The 22,627-nt window shown below is 36.6% G+C and overlaps 1 protein-coding gene across 1 annotated transcript in view; it reads right to left on the bottom strand.

The window, feature by feature from the left end:
- The window catches only part of LOC131038217 (plant UBX domain-containing protein 2), a 66,757-nt gene that overhangs the window by 33,581 nt on the left and 10,549 nt on the right, over nucleotides 1-22,627 (bottom strand). The window contains exon 2 of the mRNA XM_057970571.2: nucleotides 21,158-21,436. Within this exon, the coding sequence (XP_057826554.2) occupies nucleotides 21,158-21,436 (279 nt within the window). The remainder of the gene's footprint in view (nucleotides 1-21,157; nucleotides 21,437-22,627) is intronic.

Here is a 22,627-nt window from a genome sequence, read left to right as displayed (position 1 = left end):
TATATATATATAATATTATATAATATAATATAATATATTGATAATTATAATATATATAATAATAATAATATTATATAATATAATATATTAAATATAATAACATGTATTATTAACATGTGTATAAAATTATAAATCAGTGAATTATGAATTTATAGAAAAGCTTTTAAAGTGTAAAATTAATAAACGGAAAGCCAATGAATTATCGAAGGCTTCACTGTTCGTAGCCCTTCCTTCATCGATGGCATGTATCCCTCCATCGACGGCAACTGTATCTCTCCCTCAATTGACATCATCTGCAAGCAGGTGTCGGCAACTGTATTCCTCCATCAACAGCAACTGCAAATGGGTGATTTCATCGACGACAACCTACAAACAAGTGTTTTCATCGACGGCAACCTGCAAACGAGTGTTTTCATCAACGGCAACTGCAACAGGTGTTTTGACTTTACTGACTGCTATTTCGAACCAAACCAAACACGAACCGAACTCGAACCAGGACCAGTATTTGGGCTTTTGAGTGCCGAACTCGGTAACTCAAGTTTTTAGTAATTCATTCTAAGGTCAATAAAGTCAATTGGAGTTGTCAGCACATTTAGGAAGCTCCTATTTCATCGTATATTGAATTTCAGTCAAATAAGGAGGCTCAACCAGGCAAGCTCAGGACACCCGGTATGCAAATTTGCTCTCCAAGTGGAAATAAAATGTTATTCTTGATATATTATATTGCTGTTGTAAAAATCAAAAGTCTGATTTTAATTCTCAGTATTAGCTTAATTTCATTTTTGCATTTACTTCCATTGTGGATCATTCAAAAACTCTCAAAAACACATAAAAACCTCATCAAAACCTAAAACTGTGCTGAAAACAAAAATTAATCTATCACTGGCCAAAGAAATCAGTTAAACACACCAATCAGCTGTCCAACATCTCCAGTCAGCATCTTTCATTCTTGCTCTGCATGAGAAGCACCATTTCACATTTGTGTCCCTTCATAGAGCAAGAGGGGGCTTGGCATCTTGGAAGATCTTGTGGGTGCAATTAATGTATCTACATTGGTTAAAGTTCTATTATACAGCAGAGTGGGGACTATTTCCACAACACTGGAGGAGAGCTACTGACACACTCGAAGGAGATGTGAACTCTTGGAGGAAAATTGTTCTCTCATGTGCAGCCCTAGAGGAGGGATTTTGACACACTAGGAGGAGATGTGGACTTTTAGAGGAGAGTCGTTCTCTCATTGTGCAAGGAGGATGGGCACACTATGTTCTCCCATGTTGTACAAATGTTTTGCAGGTTTTACAGTCAAAAGATCCACTGATGGAGTCAACCTAGTGTTTCCTAGGAGAGGGAGGAGGATTGGTGAAGGTGCTTCATCAAAGTCTCCAAAAGGGTTACTATGGTCAAATCTTGTAATGTCCATCCTTTGTTCAGATTAATGTAATAAGGGGGGAATCTTGGATTTGTTACATCAATAGCTTAGTATATAGGTTAGTTTAGTTATAAATAAATAATGTTAGGTAAAATAAATGTTAGTAAATAAATTAATAGTTAGTTATTAGTTATTCTCGTAAGGAAGTTTGAGTAGTATTTGCAGGAAATTGAAAGGCTTTATTAATATTGTAATGTAATGTAGATATTCCGAATAAATCAATATCTTATTTTATGATTTTAATATTGTTGTGCTACAATGGTGTGATCTAGTTTCGTCTTTGTGTTTGCTCTGCCATTTTTCAATAGAAACTTGGTGGAACACATGTCATGTCATAGAATCCAAGTGAAGGGTTGCATCATGTAAAAAATCTTAAGATTCCTCCGAGGGTAAGGCCCCATTCCATGAGGAGGAGTAAATTACAACACAAAATATTATATAGTTTTACAAGGACTTGCAAGGTTTACTACACTAGTCCCAATAGTTGATTCAAACAACATAACAATGCTATACTTCACTATTGACTTCTTAATAATATATACTAAAAAATACAAACTTCAAGTTTACTGGTGATTCATTATCATACAACTTAGCTGTAGCAATCCACACTATAAACTAAAATCTACATGCCAATTTGTTATGAACAAAGGCTTGATTTTATACAATTTGCATGATGATTCCCAAAGACATATTTCTTTCCTAGTTGGTTGCCATTACACAGCACTTGGAAGCAGTTCCATAACTTTTTGAAGGCAATTTTTTGCAAAAACTGACGTGTTTAAATTGGTGTTTCTCCAAGTTTCAAGAACTAAGTTAATGTTCTCTATATTTGGATATTTCATTAACTTTTAAAATATGCAGGCCAAGGGTTGATATGCCTGATATTGTCAAGGTATGCTCAGGAAAGAGGCGTCATTCCAAAAATATTGTAAAAAATAGATGTCTACAAGTTTTTTAACACTTCATCCCATTCTGTAATGTCCCCACTTTGAAATAGAATTTAATGGTAAATAATAATAATAAAATTAAAATTCAAAACAATAAAAATAAAATTAAAATTAAAATATAAAAGAATATAATTTAATATAATTAAAATTTAACTATGTTAATGAATGGTCAAAAGACATGGAATGAAAAGTTGTGACTCCGTCAAACATGAGATATAAAAGGGAGAAGAGAACCTTGAAGAGCACACGATTATACTAAGAGGGGGGGGTGAATCAGTATAACAACAATCTTTTACCAATTTAAACCTTTTCAGCTTCAATCATAAGTATACAACTTATCTCATAAACATATTCATTCCATACCAATATTCATAAATGATCTAACTAATATGAACACAAGTAGAACACAAGTAGAACACATGGAAACCCTTACGGGAGGCAATAAATGCTTTTATATAATTCTTCCTTTACAAAGTTTCGTAGGCACCAACCCCTAACACTGTTTTTGTGAGCACCAACCCACTAGAAACACCAACTCCCACTTCTGAATTCGTGAGCACCAACCCACTGGAAGCACCAACTCCTCAATCCAGAATTAGTGAGCACCAACCCACTTCATATAAATCTGAATTTCCATCTTGACAATGTTGCTTTAACAATGGATGATGGACAATTTGATCTTCTCAAATCTGCTGTGATGAATATTACTAATCAGTCACATAAATCTGATCATAATCTCCTCATAACCCTGTCATAAATATGTTCTCAAATTGCACATAAGTCTTCTTTGTCTCTGCATGAAACGCTGCATAACCCTCCCACTATATCTGCATACACTTCTCTTCTATCATCATTAATATGTCTCCTATCTTCATATGCAAATCTGTATATGTCTGAATGATATTTCACTCATCATTCATCTCATTATCCTCTTCTAAAACTGGTACAATATCTTCATTTACAACCTTCCCATAATCTGGTACACAAAAATGATTATCTTCAAAAATGTGTATATACACAGCCACTCACATACTTTTCTCACACGTTCACCACACGTCTGAGAACTTATTTATTTCATACAGCATTCTTTATACCCCACAACTTTTATACACACACAACTCTGTTAAGAATTCTTTATTATAATTCTGAAACTATATTTTACCCTCAATCAGCAATTTCTGATATCATTATTGGCTTCAGGAGCACATACATATTATATTCTGAAAGGCACGTACTCACTCCACTTAATCAGCAATCTCTTTCCTTGTCATCAATTTCTGGTGCATGTGAAAATATCTTCAGAAAGGCACATACCATACTCCCTTACATTTACTTCAAATGATCTTGATATATTATTTATATCTTCAGCATATACCCCTTCGTAAGAGGAGTGAAATCTTCCAAAGAGTCATCCATAAACCAAAAAAAATTATTTAATATTATTTAAACAAATCACGTATTATAAGCATCGCACCTTTTAGGAGTTGATTAACATGCTTGCATTCCTTTAATTGAATCATTAATCGTATAAATGAATCCTTGCTGTAGAATTAAAATCGCTGCCTTTAAGTCATTATCCTTTTACGTAGGATTCTTTTCTCTTTTAGTGGGGGGCTCTAATATTGAGAGGTGGGCCCCATAATTATTGTCTTTTAGTTATGTTTGTTTTAATAAACACATCATACTATTCCATGCTGAATCGTAACCTTTATAGAATAATTACTAACCATCTTAAATGATAACCGTTGCCCATTATTAATACCCAAACCATTAATATAATCGCTGAGTGTGATCTCTCTTTCAATGTATCGCTATGTTTAATCACACCCTTTCTCATTAATCGTGCTTCTTTGATCTGAACCATATCCTTTTCCAAGACATTTGTCTTATTTGCATTTTTGTCTTATGTGTCTTTTGTCTTGTTCTATTCTGTCTTATTCTCTGAATTTTTGTCTTTGTCTGCCACTTAAAGAAACGCTGTCTTTTGATAATTACTTCTTTTTAAACAAATCACCATCTTAGCATATAATTGCTTCTTATAAACAAATCGATGCTTTTTGTAACATATTAATAAATGCCTTAATGATAATCGTTGCTTCTAATCCTCTTTTATTGCTGTCTTATGAAGCACTCCTTATAATATAGAATCTCTCGTGAACAGTTTTCTTATTTAGTTATTAAACTGAAATCTGGGCACTCATTGTTTGTTTGCTGCTCTGAATAATAATCACTGCTTTTGTATAAGAATTGTTGCCTTTGCTTTCCTTGATAATAGTCGCTGCTTCTAAAGTCCATAATTTCTATGTCTTCAACGTGATTGGCCTTTATAGCTTTTTGTCTTATTAATTTTATTGTGTATTACTGAGGAAATTGACCAGCATGTATGGTATATATTTCACTTTGATACGTATTAACAAACAGTTCGTTAATTACTGATCCTTGATCTCTACATATTACTTGCTACACATCCAAACTCCTTCAATTTCTGCACCTTTGATCTCTGTCTTGTATTACTGCATTTAATCTCTAATCACTGTTTATTAAATATCTTATTCTCAGGGACTCCAAATATTCAACCAGAAAAATAACATCTCCTCTGGTACACTGCAATAACCATGACAAGACTTTGGTCCCCTGTTCAACAGTTGCATGTTGTATGAATGTAAATCTATAGTCGTAGGATTCCTTACCCTTGTGATTTCACCAAATACTTTCTTCAAATCCAATCTCTCTTTAGACATTAATGACATTATTTTGACGATCTTGCTCATGCACTTGACATCAATGACAGTGAATTCTAATCATCTATGTAACCTTGACATCAATGACAATATTTCCATCAAACCTCATTCGAGAGGGGATGATTTGGGAATCAGAATTGCAGATCTGATTTAAATAAGAAGTGCAGATATGATCATGAAAGGTTGTGTCCCTTTCAAAGGGCAGATATAATGTAGAGTTGCACTCTTTCAAAGGGTGCTAATGGTGGAAAGGGTGTGTCTCTTGCTAAAGGGCATACATGATGAAGAGGCGTGACCTCTCCCTCACATTGAGAGATATAAAGGAAAGGAATCAAAGCATCCAGTGACATCACCATCAATCAGATCACTGCAGATCAGAACTGTTATTAAGTTACAGGCAGTAACATCTTTGTTCTTGGTGGTATGCATTGGGATGTGCTTAATATGTATGCTTAATATATGAAGCCTGATAATGTTCTTATGCAGAATTTAGTAGTAATATTAATATAGACTGCAATATGTATGCCAGTCATACTTGATTTACAAATGCATTCATAATACATGAAAGACTATTATTTTAATGGCCTAGTCTCAATTCATCTACTAATGCCTATGAGAGGATAGGTTGGTGTCAGAACTGTTATTAAGTTACAGGCAGTAACATCTTTGTTATTGGTGGTATGCATGGGGATGTGCTTAATATATGAAGCCTGATAATGTTCTTATGCAGAATTTAGTAGTAATATTAAAATAGACTGCAATATGTATGGCAGTCATACTTAATTTACAAATGCATTCATAATACATGAAAGACTATTATATTAATGGCCTAGTCTCAACTCTTATACTAATGCCTATGAGAGGATAGGTTGGTGCATAGGGAAAGGTGAGTAAACCCATCACAAGTAATGGTGAGCCAAGATGGGTAGCGCCGTAGTCCTGGGCCTTGAGGGAGCCTCTTTGTAGTTGGTGTCATTACCCTATGATAGTAAATCCCCATCCCTCATTAGGATTAGGAAAGAAGCTAAGATAGGACTTAATGTAATGAATGTTGAATGTGTTATGAATGCTAATTCGTGTAATAGTTTAAGAAATATCAATTGAAGCATAATAATGTATAGTAATGTGTGTTAATTCATTTAAAAACAGACAGCCTCCTAGTAGGAGACAATACACATTCATAAAATCTCCAAATAGGGAGACCTGTCGATACCCCTAGGAACACATCTCCATGGAACACTTGATATAAACCAATAAATCAATCTATACTCAAAAAACAGAAAAATGTTTAGCCATTTAAGTCCATTTCAAAAATCAAAAATTAAAACAGCACTTAGACGGAATGTCAAACTCAAGAAACACATTCTTATCCCTCTTGAAGCCCAATTGTAAAGAAGGAAAACAACAATTGAGGCAAGTGCCAAAAACAAACAAGAAATTTTTAGCACAATGTAAAGGTATGCAAACAAAAAACAACATTTTTTAACCTGAAACTAAGAAAAACAGCAATTTATTAAATTCAATTTCATTTAAACGTGAAGGTAGAAAAAAATGACTTTTTGAACCAGTGGAGTGGCAAATGGTTCAATTTGCTAAATAATTGAATCAAAAAAAAAAAAAAATGAATCTTTTTTTTAAATGGTTTTAATTTGGTGTTTGCAAAGGAAAAAAAATTAAAAAATTGAAGTTTAATGTCACTATACATTAAACAAAGTTTGACTTCAGTTTGGCATTTGTAAAGGAAAAAAAAACTAAGTTTAAAGTCAATGTACATTACATGGTTTTGTCTCTATTTGTGAATTCAAGGAGGCCTTCCACTTCCTTTACTTCTTCTTTCCTCTTCCTAATCTTCTATTTTCCTCTTTCTCTTTTGGCAAATGCAACATAACAAGGTCCACCTGTTAGGATCTATTTTATTTTTTAAACATTTTAAACTTGGAATTTTCATTTCATGTTATGAGTTGTTGAACACAAAGGAAGCCTTGATGTCCCCAGGATCTTGCATCCCCTAACCATACTAGGGATGACAAGGCATCCCAACACATTTTTTTAAAGAAGACATCCCTTTTTATGAGGGTGCATCCCTCAAACATCCATATTTTTAGAGGATGTCCCGTTGCACCTTTTTTTAAAGGACATCCATTTTTATAAGTAAGCATCCCTCAAAAATCCATCTTTTTGCAAGATGTCCCACTAACATCTCAAAACATCTTATGTCTTGACCTCATCTGCTCATCCCAACAATGCCAAGGCATTCCAAAACAAAAAGGACATCCCTCAAACGTGACCCTTTAAGGGAATATCCTTCACATGTCCTTGTTGTGACGTTTTCACACATTGCCCCTGTTGGGTCTCAAATCAACAGATTGGATAGGTTCTAAGGAAATGCCAGTCCCTATGGTCAAACCCTCCAATTGACTTGGCCAACATGTAGAGTGAACCTGTTTGGTTGCTTACTCTCTCACTTTAGGCTCTGCAGGACCAAGGTGGGTATACCTATTCACTGAATGTCTCCAATAAACAGTGCTTTTTATAGCAGATATGTTATCCTAATCTGATATCTCCTGATCTTGAAATGGCATGAGTTCCTTGAATGGAGATATAGCAGACGAGTTCAAGATTGTTGTTATGATAATTGTTTGCTTTGTGTTTCTTAATTACTTCTATAGCTGTCAAAATAACTAATTATGAAAGAAATGATGAGTATAACTTGAGATTTTAGCCAGTGCCTTCTTCACTGTTTGGGTTACAGAGTCATTACAATTTTCTTCAGGACTTATAATGCGAATCTGTGAGACAGTTTTTTAATTCATCCCTTATGAACCTGTCAGCTACTATTTCTTTTAAAACCAAATGAATGCTTATATTATGTGCTGATTGAGTGAATTTAACCCTACCCTTAAGGGACCAGTCAATTAAGCTTTGCAAGGAACAATTACAATCCGCAAGCAAAACTTTTGTTGCAACATTATAACATAAAGCATAGATTTGATCTTAAGAATATGAATAACCTTATCTTTATCAGACAATATCACAGACGATTGCCAAAAGAAAATGAAATAATCCACAACACATATGCAGGGAAACAATTGATCAAGATTTGTATTCCATTGAAGTTCGTACACAGAAGACTTACAGGCTGTCGTTCTTTCGCTCTTAATCCTATCTAATCTCTATCACCTACATTACAAAAATCATTCTCATATATATATGAGGATGAAAGCTCTTCACGAAGAGACACGACCCTTTACAAAATTAATCATTAACTTGAACATTTCTAAACTTAAGTAAAAAGAGATTCAAAAGCCCCAAATGATGAATGTAATCATCGTCTTTAAATGTTTTGATTCGAGGCGTTTGCTTTTTCAATTCATCCCCCAACGTCAGATACTTGAATATTATCTGGTTGACGGTAGGGGCCATATCCTTACTCCGATCAATTTCTGACAAGGCCCAATCCTTGACGCTGATAAGTTCTTTTCTCAAATCCTCCAAGGTTATTACCTCTCCTTCCTTGTAGACGGAGGGCATTCCAACGGGTTTTTCATCATCTAATTCTTTTAAATCTCTTCTCAGCATATCTTCGAGTTTGACATGATTGTCCATATACGCATTGCCCTCAGTCTTTTCTTCTGGTGTCATGGTATCGACATTGCTTAGCACTCCCTGCAATCGTGCTCTTAACCGTTCATGCTCTGTTAGCGCTTTTATCGTTCCATTGTAAACTGTCCAATACAGTTTGACCTGTAAGAGCATGGTGTTAAACCGATGTCCTACAATGTCGTTGACCAATTTGTCCATCTTTTGTTGGACATTGTCTGCGCGTTTATTGGCTTTTTCTGCCTGATATTTCCAGTACAGAGCATCAGAGACATCATCCAAGCTGCGTCCTGCGGGGTATGAGGTGTATTCGCTGATAGGAGTCCCCGTCTCTAATTGCAATACCTTTGCTTGCAGCTTCTGATTTTCCTCCTTGGATTTTTCATATAATCCCTTGTATGTAACGTTCTCTCTGACCAAAAACTCTGTCTGGTCCAAGTTCAATCTTGCAACATCCAGGTTGAGCTTTGCAGTGACCCTAGGATCAGTCTTTCCAACCTGATGAACCATGAGATGCCCAAAGGTTTCTTCTATATCCACAATGATTGGCCTCTTCCCCTTTGAATATAGTGCCCACTGTAGGAGAGCTTTTTTGTCTGGATCATATCCAGAGCCTAGGAACAGTTTATCTACCTCCTGGGGCAACACCTATTGATTCAAATCTTGCTTTTTCAAAAAGCCATCAAATAAGAGTGTTGAGTTAATGTCCCAACCAGAGAAGATGATCACACCTGCCTCTTTTAATAATTTCCTCCCCTTTTCAGGAGTCATGTCTTTCATGAGGATATCAATTTCATCCTGTAATCTTTTCATCTGTTCCTCCTCTGGTTTTCCAGCCATGCTTCGTTTGACATGAGCCCCTTTGTATTGATATAAAAATGAAAGGAATTCCCTAGAAGAGGCGAATCCATCATCAGCAACGAAGTCCTCATGCTCAGTCATTCTTATGTCAACAACATCCTTGATGTTGATTTCTCCTGTGTCCATGTTCATTTCTGTTTCGAAACCAAGAGGATAATCCTCTCTAGGAGAATCAGGTGGGATACTACTGGCGGTTGATTTCGGTGACATGTGAGCTAGGGGCTGACTGTCCTTCTCAGTATTAATGAAGTGAAGGAATTGTGAAGGAACTCTGTGCATAATTTCAGCTTCATGTTGAAGCAGCCTTTTAGCCACTTCCAGAGGATCTTGGAGATTTCCAATTAGGTCTCCATCTATCATTCCCCTTGCCCTTTTCCATTTGTAGGCCTCCCAGACTAACTCACTCTTTCCTTTTAAAGCTTTGGCCTCTTCTCGCTCAAGGTTCTTAATTAGGTCGTCTGGCATTTTGGCCATATGTATCCCAGCTTTGAGTTTCTGTGAGGCTCTGGCAGCTCTTATATATCCTTCGGGATCAAAATTCTCCCTAGGCTCACCCAGAGTCATGCCATAGTAATTTAATTTATTCTGTAATAAATGATAACTCTTTGAACTTTTGACAATGAAATCAGAGAAAACTAATAAACCTGGAACAATAGATTGTTTACCAAAATCAGTTAAATGTTTAGCACTGGCAATAGACAATTGCCTTATAATCTCCAAGCTAGCCACTCTGTTTGGCACCGTAATTGGAAGCATGTGGGGTTGCCCTTCATATCCAAATACCCTTATCTCTGTGTGATTATCATGGCAATACCAATCACCCCAATTATGTTCAATCTGTGACTCTGGAGAGAAATCCTTTGGCCTGAGGAACCTCTTGATTTCAGGGGACAAAGTATAATCCCTGTGTTGTCCAAAAGCTGCACTGAGAGGTTTCACAAAGTATTCTTGAAAATGCCAATATTGGTTGTTCATAAACCTCTGGTCCCATGCTGATACCCACAACTGAACCGGCTTCTTCAGACCATTCTTATCATAAGACCTAATGCTGAACTCATCTGGCCAAAAGTTAATTTCTTGTCCACAATAAAGAAGAATATGCATTAGCATGGAGTATAATGAAAAGTGAACATTCACAAGGTCTCCTTTCAATTTTTCCAGCCCATGATTCAAGGCATCCGCAACATAAGTAGCAAAATCAAATGACCTAGGGTCTTTTGATTGAATATCAGCACACAGAACCATAACCCCAATATCCATGAGTGGATGAGCCTCTAGGCCTAGTACTTGGGCTGCAGCATAATACGTATATTTGAAATATGGATGGAAGTGGTTGACATCAAATGGCACCTTGTCATCTTTGCCAAACTGAACAAATGACCCACCCACTTTTCGCCTGTGAACAGGTAGCCTCCAAGTCCTGTAGATATTTTCCAAACTAAAGAATTCCTGTGAAAGTTTCTTCATATCGATGCTCTCCTCGACCTCCCAGTCTAGATCAAAAACCATATCAATAGTCTGCTTGTTGATTACTACTAATGTATTCCCTCTGTAATCACATATGGTTTTAGTTCTCGGGTTGTAGCAATCTACCAGAGCTTTCATTAATTCTACGTCTACAAACACATTTGGAACTACTAATTTGCCTAAGTTTTTCTTCCATAGGTTGCTTATGGGTTCAGGTGCATCCCTTCTTTTGTAACCAAACAAAAATAACTCATGCCCTCTTATCTCAGTCCAAATGTCTCCTAGATTTTCAAATCTGTCCTCTAATCCTTCTTCTTCACTTTTAATCTTTTTGGACCTTACACTAGACGATGGACACTGGTCTAATAAGTCCTGAGTCAGAGCTCTCCCTTCTTTCTTCTGTCTCTTGGGCTTCTCTTCAGGGTTTAACTCTTTTCCTTTCCTACTCTTTTTAGAAGAAGAAGACGAAGGTTCCATAGTTACAGTAAATAAGAGAGACAACACTTACTTGGTAGAATGCTCAACTCTTCTGGTTATCGTTTGCAAATCTCTGCAAGTTCTTCACAGCTTCCAATCTCTCAGCATCGATCTGATTCTTGCGAGAATTCACTCAGTTCAACTGTGATTGTATGGGCAACTTGTGCACAGTTAATGTTCTGCATCCATAACGGCTACTCAAGTGTTTAAACTTAATTGCAGATGTGACACTTTTCAGTTGGGCCTTTAATTCTTTCGCGGGAAGTACAGTTCGCTCAAAGTGTGCGCGTTTCAAGTTATCGATGAAACCCTTGTCTTCGGCCGAGTGTTCAAACTTTCCATCGAAAGCTCATTTTCTTCGATACAACTGTTTCGGTGAATGGCTCATGTCGAGAGGCCACTTTTAAGACTCATCGAAATCACCTTTTCATCGATAGACCCCTTTTTCGACAAGTTGCTCGTGAGTTTCATCGATGCCATACTTTCGATGAGTTTCCTTCTTCGGTGAAGGCTTATGAGTGTTCATCGATATCCCCTTTTCATCGATATCCTTTTTTTATCGATGAAACAGCTTTTCTTTTGTTCGACACCACGTTCATCGATGAAACTTGCATTTCGATGAATGTCTCTTGAGTTTCTTCGGTAACGACATTCCTTCGAAATCACCTTTTGCCTTTCTCGCTTTTTGCTTTTACCTTTTCGATGAAACTTGGAGTATCGATGAGCGGTTTCTTGCGTTCATCGAAGGTAACTTTTTGCCGAAATACCTTTGCTTAATGCTTTATATGCCCTGTGTCGATGAAAACGCTCTTTCGATGAAACTTCTCCTGCAGTGCTCGATACAGTTTACTGGCCGAAATATCCATTAGCCTTCATACTTATGGAAACATATGTTATTTTTTATTTTTTTTTTTCAAAAATAGTGCTCAACAGCCCCATTGCAAATGGGGACCTATTGTGACGTATTCACACATCGCCCCATTGCAAATAGGGATCCTGTAATGTCCCCACTTCTCTAGTTGCTAATTAGATGCATAGATTTGTCTGACACCCATCTCGCAGGCAAATTCATAGTGTAGGGGGGATGACTGGTTAGCCAAAGGGGACCAATACTTAGTCAAATTTTACTTTGGTGAACTATTTTTTTTTTAAAACTTTATAATCTTATGTTATAAAGTTACTTTTTCTAAATTTACAAAAAGTTAATAAAGGTGACTTTATAAGTTACTACTTTTGGAATAAGTAACTTTATATTTGAAGTTACATTGCACTTTTCCCTAGGAGGTGAATAACTTAAAAGGTGGTCAAAATTCCATGATTAAGTCTACCCTCAAGGCTGGGCGCTCATTTGAAGGGAAAAAATGTCATGTCCCCACTTCTTTAGTTGCTATCCAGATGTATAGATTTGCCTGACATCCATCCCCGCAGGCAAGTTCATAGTGTAGGGGGATGATTGATTAGCCAAAGGGGACAACTACTTAGACATATTTTGCTTTGGTGAACCTTTAATAATACAACTTTATAATCTTATATTATAAAGTTACTTAATAAAAGTAACTTTAATTAAAAAAGTTACATGACCCTTTTCCCTAGGCAAGTAATAACTTAAAAAGTGGTACAAATTCATGACGATTAAGACCTCTCAAGTTGGCGCCACTTCTTGGAGGAGAAAAGATTCCAAGGAATCTTCTTTTGATGCCTTTAGGGGTTCAATTTGCTTAAGGAAGCATTGAAAGATCCCAAACGGATCCTTTTGTTGTTGCTGCTGTAAATCTTAATTAAACATACTATATTTTTGTAATTTTCCGATGATCTTATAGAATAGATAGAAGTTGCAAAAAGGGATTGTTTCTTTTTGGGTTTTGATGTTATAAGTAAAGTATGTGATAAATAGCAACAACTATGAAATAAAACAGTAAACAATGTTCATATGTAAGAACACTTAAGCAATCTAAAAATACTGCAAATCATACCAGGCATATAACCTAGTTTTGTATTCAGCAAGAATCCATACATTTATTTGGAGTTGTTCTCAATCTGGATTGATGCCAGATGGAGGAATATTACTGGCAACGAACAAGGAAGACCAAATAAGTTGAATACAACCCTTCAAGCCAACATACAAACAAGGCGTGGTTGCAAAGGAGGCATGGAAGCTGCTACAAATCACGTGTCATCTGAAATAGACCAACTGCCCTATTGAAACCCCCAATATGCACGCTGAATCTTCAGGCCAAGAAGATGTGTCTTCTACCTCTGACAATCTCTGTGCAATCCTGGATAAATCCACTGTCAACTCCTGCTAAGGGCTACGTCCCAGCAAGCTTAGACCTGGGATTTGCGTCCTAGACCAAAATCACTCTTCTAGAGCAATTCCCAAATTCGCAAGTTTCAAAATGATCAAAGATGCTATCAATTAGGTTTTCATCTCCTTATAACTCCTTTCCCTTTGCAAGTCGAACCCTAAAAAATAATAAAGCTTGCGCTTTATAATTAAAGTGACACTTTCCCAATTATGGCGTCAAACTATAGAAAAATATCACTTTATTGCAAATAAATAGCTTCAAGCATCCAAAAAGACTCCGGGAGGTGAGAATCATGTAGCAAAGTTCAAGACCTGTCCAACGAGCTATAACACATAGGCATATCAAACCAGATGAAGCCAAAAACCCCCTTATTACTCCGAAATGGCTATATACATAGCCTTATTTTAATTTATTTAATCACTAACTTAGGAAATATTTAAATATATTAAAATATTTCCATAGATCCAATAATAGCCCAAAATAACCAACCAAACATGAATCTGACTTCGTCACCTATCTGTGACTGATGCCTAACAAGATGGGCCAACTGGCAGTCCCATCCCTAATATCTAGGGATACTCCTAGAAACTAGGAAACACACCCAATCTTTCTAAAACTGAAACCATGGTATGGTCCCATGGAACCTCAAATATGGAAACTGCCACAACCTCCTAAAAAGTAGGGAATCACCCTAAAAAGTAGGAACCTCTCTCCAAACACCTATAACTGCTCAAAAGGATCCTGCTCTACTCCTTGGTCCCCCAGGTGGTCATTCAGTCAACTGCCAGTTCTCCCTAAAAAATAGGAACTGTCATCCGAAGGTCCAAAATGGCTCACAGAGCCCCTGAAAAGCTCCATGACCCTCAGAATGAGTCCCCTAACCATGTCATTGACCTACGAGAACTCGAATGGTAGGTCAACCCCTGCTCATCTCATGTCACCTAGAAAAGGGGACATTACAAGCATAGTACGTACATTTTGAGGCATTCTTGATTATTGTTTTTGCTTCCATTTGGAGAATTACAGGTCTGCAACCAGCACGATTCAGCTTGGCAGCCATTGGAGGACGACATCCCTCCTGAATTTGGGTAGTGTGGACGAAACCCCACACTTTTGGCTCTTGTACGGCAGCATTGGGATTAGAAATTGGTTGTTAGAAGTGACAGATAGCAAGAGAATTCACATTTGCAGCTTTGGCATGGTTGGACCCACAGATCTGAGCACTTTCCAAACATTTTTCAGCAGGTTGTAGCTTCCAAAGTACAAAATTATATCACCCAGGCCCAGCCATACCATTCTTTCTTGCCTAGCATTCGTATAAAATAATTTGGAGGGTTTGCAATTGGTTCTTTTGCATAAATTTCATTGTCAGCATTAGGAATAAGTAAATAAATCACTCTTTCAGGCTTATGACAATTTTGGTGAGAGATATGAACAATTCAGTGAGGAAAATTGACCAATTTCAGTGAAGTCTCCTGGGAGCCTGAAGGAAATAGTACCAGTTTCATCTATTCTTGCAAGATTTGTTTTTGATAATTATTATATAGGAGAATAAAACATATTGGAGCAGTTAGGACTCTCTGGAAGCTCCTGTAGCAGAAATTGAATTCATTTAAGTCAATAAAGAAGCCCTCCAAGCAAGGCATTGGACTCCTAGTAGGCCAATTTTGGCATATCATTGTTGAATTCAATTATTCATTGGTATTTGTTAATTGCTGTTGTAAAATCAGTCAATCTGAAAATTTAATTTCAGTCATTAGTTCATGTTTTATCATTGTTATTCAATTGCATTGTCAAATTCCCAAGGCATATACTTTGCAAAAATACAAAAAAAGCATAAAACCTCAAAAACAAAAATATAAAACCAAATTCCCCAACCGCTGGCCAAAGAGATCAGAATCAGAAAACTAAATCAGATTACTTCTATCAGTGGTTGGCATCTTTCAAAAAAGATTCCTTGGCATCTTTCAAAAAAGATTCCTTGGCATCTTTGGAGATGCCCTTTTGAAGTTCGATGGGCTTTGGGATGCTTCAATTGAAGGAGGCTATTCATTTGTGGGAATCTTAATTTCATTTTTTGATGATTTCTCCTTGTTTGCACAGTCTGCAGCAGAGGGTTCCAAGTTTGGGAGCCATAAGAGGACGAAAATCCTCCATTTTCTGAAGGTGTGGACGATACCCCACACTCCTAGCACCACCACGGCAGCATCTAAAGGTTAGAATTCGACCATTAAGGGTCAAGGATAGCAGAAATTCCTCCTTGTTAGCATTGGCTGGTCTGAGACAACAGATCTGCGCGATTTGCAGGCCACTATCAGCAGTTACAGTGATATTTATTGCAGGCTGTACCCTCCCCAGCTTGGTAGTACCACTACCTTTGCCTAGGGATCACAAAAAAATAATTCCAAGGGTTTTGATTCATTCTTTTGACTCAGAATTTATTCTCAGCAAAATATAGAAGCATTCCAATTGTTGTTCCAGCACAGTGATCGCCTATATGGACAGAATGAACATTTCCTTGGGGAAGACTTAACAGATTCGGGAGCTTGCACCCGGTGCCTGGCAAAAAGATCCACTTGGGTGTGCAGATTTTTCATATAATTTGTTTTGATAATTAATTGTTAGCATGATAAAATCTTTTGGAGGAGTTAGAACTCAGAAGAGACCCTCCTGTCAGCATTCATTCCCTGCCAGTCAAATAAGGAGCCCATTCAGGCAAGCTTTGAACTCATGGTAGACCAATTCTGGCTCCTGATGTTTCTATAGCTGATTTTAGATGATTGATAAATTGCTGTCAATAAATCAGTTATCTCTAAGTTTCTATTTCAGTATTAGTTCTTTCATGCATTGCACTTATATTCCATTTTGGTTCCAAACTTCAAGCATAAAACACCAAAAAAAAAAGTACAAAACTTCAAAATAACCATCGCTGATCAGAGGAATCAGATTCAGAGAACAAGACAGTTTGGGTTAACTTATAGTTGGCATCTTAAAGCCACTTTGTTATGCCTTCTAGGATACTGGTAGAGTCTTTTGCTGTTAGCCTTTGCGTTGAAGAAGTGTAGTTGGTCAAAAGCTAATCAAGTCAAGTCTCTTCCTCTCGATTAAGTGACATCAGTCAGTTTTCAAGGCTTTCGAAATGAATGATTTACATCTTTTGCTTGCAAAACTAGGGATGAAATGCTAAATTTGGCTAAGGCATTAAAATTTCCTTTGATTGCCTAGATTGGTAACTAAGGCATTGACAGTCACTTCCTTTGCTCTATGGCATTGACAGTCACTTCCTTTGCTCTTCCATGGCATTGACTGTCACTTCATTTGACCTCACAGAAGCCTCGATCAACATAGAAAACCTTTTGATCAAGGATGAGCATTTGATGTTTTTGCAGCAATCCAATCCTTGCAATGGAGCAATTTGAACCGATTTATGATGATCACTTCGTTTGATCATCACCTTTGGATGGCAAGAAGTATGAGATGAGGTGTCAATCTGAGCAAGATAGGCGAAGAAGTTTGATAGGCAAGTCACTTGGGCGAAATTTGACTAAGTATAGGAAAATTTCCATTGCCATTGAAAAAGTCCGATGGCACTTCCTTTGCCCTTGGAAAAGTCCAATTTTCTTCCATTGCTACCTAGAAAGTCCGAAAAACTTCTATTGGCACTTGAGAAGTCCGAAATATTGCCTTTGCTCTTCATGGATCACGAGTTATTTCCTTTGCAAAGTGATGTCTTCCAATCACTAACCTGGCCTAGAATACATTTTCACATCTTAGAGGTTGGATTTGGATACAAGGAGTTGTTTTGAAGATAAATTGATAAGATTGAGCGAATGGAGCAAGAACCTTGAGCATTTCTTTGCCTCACCACAAATACAAATTTTTCTTTGCTCATTTGACATGGATGATTGACATAAAAATTGAAACCAAAGGTCGAATTGATGAAGATTTGATGGGAACAAGCTGGAGATAACGATTTGAAATGACTTCCTTTGCTATTGAAAAAGTCCGATGGCACTTCCTTTGCCATTGAAAAAGTTCGGTTGCACTTGCTTTCCTAGTGAAAAAGTCCGATTGCACTTCCATTGACCCCCAAAAAGTACAAAATTTTCCTTTGCTATGCAAAAAGTCCGAATTTCTTCTTGTGATCATGCCAAACAGCAATAAAAATGAACATTATTAGCGCCAAGGGTTTAAGTTTAAAAGCAAAATGTTCAAAAATGCAATCAAGTCGGCCCCTTGGATGATAATAAATTTTTATTTAAAATGTTATCAAGACGGCCTAGGGAGGTTGTAGGGAAAAGTGGTGACCCTTAGCTCTAAAACGCCTATATAAGAAGGGGTTCGGATTTCATTTCAAACATAATTTACCATTCAAAACAATTTCGAATTCTGATCTGCACTTCCAAACAGCAAATTTCATTAAGGCAGCGATTTTATATTTAATTTTTTTGATCATTTCATTTGATCAAAATTACATTCAAGGAAGGTAATTTTGGAAGACAATTTGGAAAGGAGACATTTTTCTTTACTTTAAAAGGAGAATTCTGTGAAAATTCACATATCATTGGACCATAAATAACTTGAAAATCAGAGATGCAAGTCTAATCCACAAATCAGAATTAAGATAGTCATTTCCAAGATTAATGTTTTCTTTGTTCTTGCAGGTCTAATACAACATGAAGAAGTCAAAACCCCAAAGTATAAAGGAAGGATCATTCAATCATACCAAGGAAGATCGACATTGTGAAGAGTTCATCACATTCAAGGGTTCACCAAATATCAAAGATCAACATCAAAAGTTAAGATGGAGGGGAACAACATCAGCATGAAGAACTCAGGTTCAGCAACAAGAAAACATCAAGGCGAGATTCGCACTACAAGGAGGTGATGAGAAATCAAAGATTTAACAACATGAAGTCAAGAACGACACCAAGGAATGACAAAATTAAGATTATGAATACGGGAAGATCAATCATCATCACATTGAGAAATTTGAATAATGTTGAGTATCAAGAGATATTACTCAATACTCATTCATGATGATGAATCGAGTCTACCAAGCAAGCTGAGGTGGCATCCTTGTCATCACTAACCTCACTATCTATTGGTCAAATATTCAAGAGAAGGTAGGTGTCCAAATATTGTAATTATTTCATTGGCTAAGAAGAGTTTGCTCTAACAAACCCTAATTAGGGTTTCATCTTATAATCTTGGCCATTGATATGGATTCAATCCAAGCCATTCATTTGTAAAGGGAGCACTATAAAAGGCTTCTCTCTCTCATTTGTAAAGGTTAATAGTTTAGAAATAGTTAATAGTTCAACCATAGTGAATAGTTGATAGATGTTAGATAGCAAGCAATTAGTATAGAGTAGGAGAAGAAGAAATTGTTGCTAAGGCTTGTAAATGGATATACTCTTTTCATTGAAGATATGGTGAATTGTGTTATTTCAACAAGCTACATGGTTCTACTTCTCATTTGCTTTCAAGTTGATTAGATAAATGGAAGGAATTGTAAATGATTAATGATGAAATTCATATATCCATACCACTAGCAATTTGCTGATTGTAAGTTTGCCTTGTGTTCAACTGGAATTCTTAATGAGCTTACCTTCAATTGCTATTCACACTTTGACATGTGTTGCCTTGATGGTGTCTTTGTTGTTGATAGTGATTTGAAGATCATGTGCCTACCTTAGGAGATCGCACTAGCTTTGTAGAGTTGTTCGTTGATGGCGAAGCGAAGCTTAGTTGAATTTCATCCAATCGTTCATTATCTCTTGCATTCTTAGGAGTAGTGTAGTCTTCTCAAACTCTATCTCTTTTGCCCTTTTATTTCCAAGCAAATGGTTAGAATCTATGTTCCAGCAACATCTTAACGTTCAACATTCAAGTATTCAACGTAAGTCCCCTTGGATTACCAACAATCATATCAACCATTGAGCTTATCCACAAGTCGGGACCCGACAGTAGAAACCTTGGAGTTGTTTCATTTGATCGTGAAGCATAGTTTGAGAGACTTTATTCAAGAGAGGGTAAGATACCTTGGTATTTTCTTTTGTGTTTGATTGTGCATAAAAAACACATCAACAGGACCCCCACCTTTTTCATCATAGATTAGTTCTTTTGCTTAGTTTGCTTAGCTTGGCAGTAGTTTCTTTAGTCATTATCCTTTTGCTTGTGAGAAGATGCAGTGCCTTGATTGTCAGGATGTGATCAAGTCAGCATTTTCATGTATCGGACTAAGATGAGCAAACAACCTTTAGCTTCTTTTTGTCAAAATGCTGTAGTATTGAATAGCAGTCAAGAACTTCATTGAGCAAGGATTCACAATGCAACCCATAAGTTAAGTCATGAGATAGGTTTAATGAATGATGAGCAACTCTCAAGCAAGTGGAAGTGCCTCAAGGGTTGGATGAGAGAGAGAATTCAATCAAAACTTGATGATGAAGAATGAATATCAAAAAAATTTACAACTGTGGATGAAAGTTAGATTCCTTGACTTCTCAAATTCCTTGACCTCAAGTAATCCCCAACTTGACTTCTCAAATTCCTTGACCCCAAGGAATCCACGACTTTAGGGTCTTGAGGGCTAGTTTTATTCATGACTTGCACTATTAGTGGGTTCACCAAGACAAGTGAAAGTTTATCCATGTCTTCATAATCAAAAACAAAAATCCAAGACTTAAGAGAAGACTTGCAAAGTTATCTATGAGTTACCCAGATCCATGATGATCAACCTTCCAAGCATTGGGCAAAAGACATAAGTTGATCAAGCTTTAAATGATTTCAACAAAGGGAGATCATCTCCAATTAAACTTGCAACAACTACCTTTTACTTGGTCAAATCAACGTTGAAGAAAGAAGTGATTTTGAAGAAAATGAGCAAAGTCATCCTTGAGTGCTCAAATTCCTTGACCTCAAGGAATCCACGATGTCACTTCTCAATTTCCTTGACCCCAAGGAATCCACGATTTGGGGAGTCTTGAAAGATATGTGCGATGAAGCCTTGAGTGAATTTATCCTTGGATTTTCAAAATTTGCAAGCAAAGTGATTTTAAAGATGAAAACAATTGAACGCCTAAAAGAAGCAAAATCAAAAAAGATGAAAGTGAAGATTATTCAATTCTTCTATCAATTACATTTAAGAGTAACCCAATAAATTGTAATTCTGCCAACACGGACAATCATTATAAATTCCTATCCTGCATATTTTGATTCGAGCTCCCTTACATAGATCTGAAGTTGATTAGACGGAAAGAAAAAGAAAAAAAAAGTTTAAGATGACAAATCCTTTCTATAATTCTTTCTCAAAGCATGCAAACTAACCTGATATAACACATTGGCTGGCTCTGATGAATGGAAAACACCTTGTAGTATTACTCCATCTGGGAACTGGATTCGAATAACAGTAGCTTTATATCTCTTTCGTGCAGTTTTTATCTGCTTTTCCCTGAAAGATTTTGGAATCAAAAGTTGTGAATCTTCAATTTTTTTCTTTCTTGAATCAGCTTCTCTTTTCAGTTCTGTAGCTGTAAGCTGAAAGAAGGAATCTGGAAGTTCAATTTTGGCAGCCATGCTTTCTGGAGCAGCAAAAAATACACGGACCTGAAAAGGCTCATTTCAAGTGGTTTAAAATATTAGCAAACCTTCTAAAGCCAGTACAGACAATTTAAAAACAAAAAATAACAATATTAAGTATTTCAAAAAAAAATCTCCAATATACTGTTATTTTATAATATTGTGGCAGTGCAAGAATGGAGCCAAGATTGAATCTCAGTAGTCCCAACTTTTTAAAGAAACGATATAATATGTCTGTGGAAAGGTGTTAATTTTAGTACTTTCAGATTGAATAAAACTCAGAAAATTAGATTTAGATTAATTAATTTATTGTTTTCAGACTTTAAGCATGATAAAGGAAATGAAATGATAGAGACAATGCACAGTTACCCTAGGAAAACCTCCTAGGAGGAAAAACCCAGCCAAAGGATCCTCAGATCTGATTTATGATTTAGAATTCAACAGGAAATTACACACTTATCTGGTTTTACAGCCACCACGAGGGAGGAATAATTAGGTTACAGTCTGATTACAGCCCTTTAATAGAGTCTTCAATGTTGGATGATGATCTGCTGTCTCTAAGGGAGTTCGCTGCCTTCAATGTGAAGTCTGCTGCTGTTTGATCAAGTTCGCACCCTCCTATTTGGGTCTGCTACAACATGTGAGGAGGTTCGCTGTTTGCTGGTTGAAGTCTAATGCAACCCTTATGAAGTTCGCTGCCACTATATGAAAGTTCGCTACTTACTATATGGAAGACTTGATCTTGCATAAGTATAAATTTCGCTCTTCACCAAAGATTGTTTTGTCAACATAAAACTTTATTGATTTAAAATGAGAGGAAAGTGTTGCATTTATAGGTGACATATAGATCCCTAATCATGTCGGCCTCCTTTACTTTAAACCATTTTATTGCTTTCCTTTTAATTTACCTTGATGGGGTCGGCCCTATCAAGGAAGTGTGTTTATTTGAGTGTGTGGCGAGCAAACCTTAAGTGTCGTGTGGTGATGGGCCTAGCCCTATATGAAGGGGGCAGATTCCAATGTTGCCTAAGGCAATAGGAATCCGCTGGCCCTAATTACAACCAACACTCCCTCTTAATTAGGGAATAGAATCATAATCATAATCTTCCAACTTGCACACAAGCATAGACTGGATCCACCTTGCATTGCTCACAAAGGGTGGAGAGGATCCTTTGCTTACCATCTTACATTGCTCGCAAAGGATGGTCATAGGTTACA

This window comes from Cryptomeria japonica, chromosome 10 (genome assembly GCF_030272615.1).
Source record: "Cryptomeria japonica chromosome 10, Sugi_1.0, whole genome shotgun sequence".
NCBI lineage: Eukaryota > Viridiplantae > Streptophyta > Pinopsida > Cupressales > Cupressaceae > Cryptomeria > Cryptomeria japonica.
This window is presented reverse-complemented; position numbering and strand designations above follow the sequence as displayed.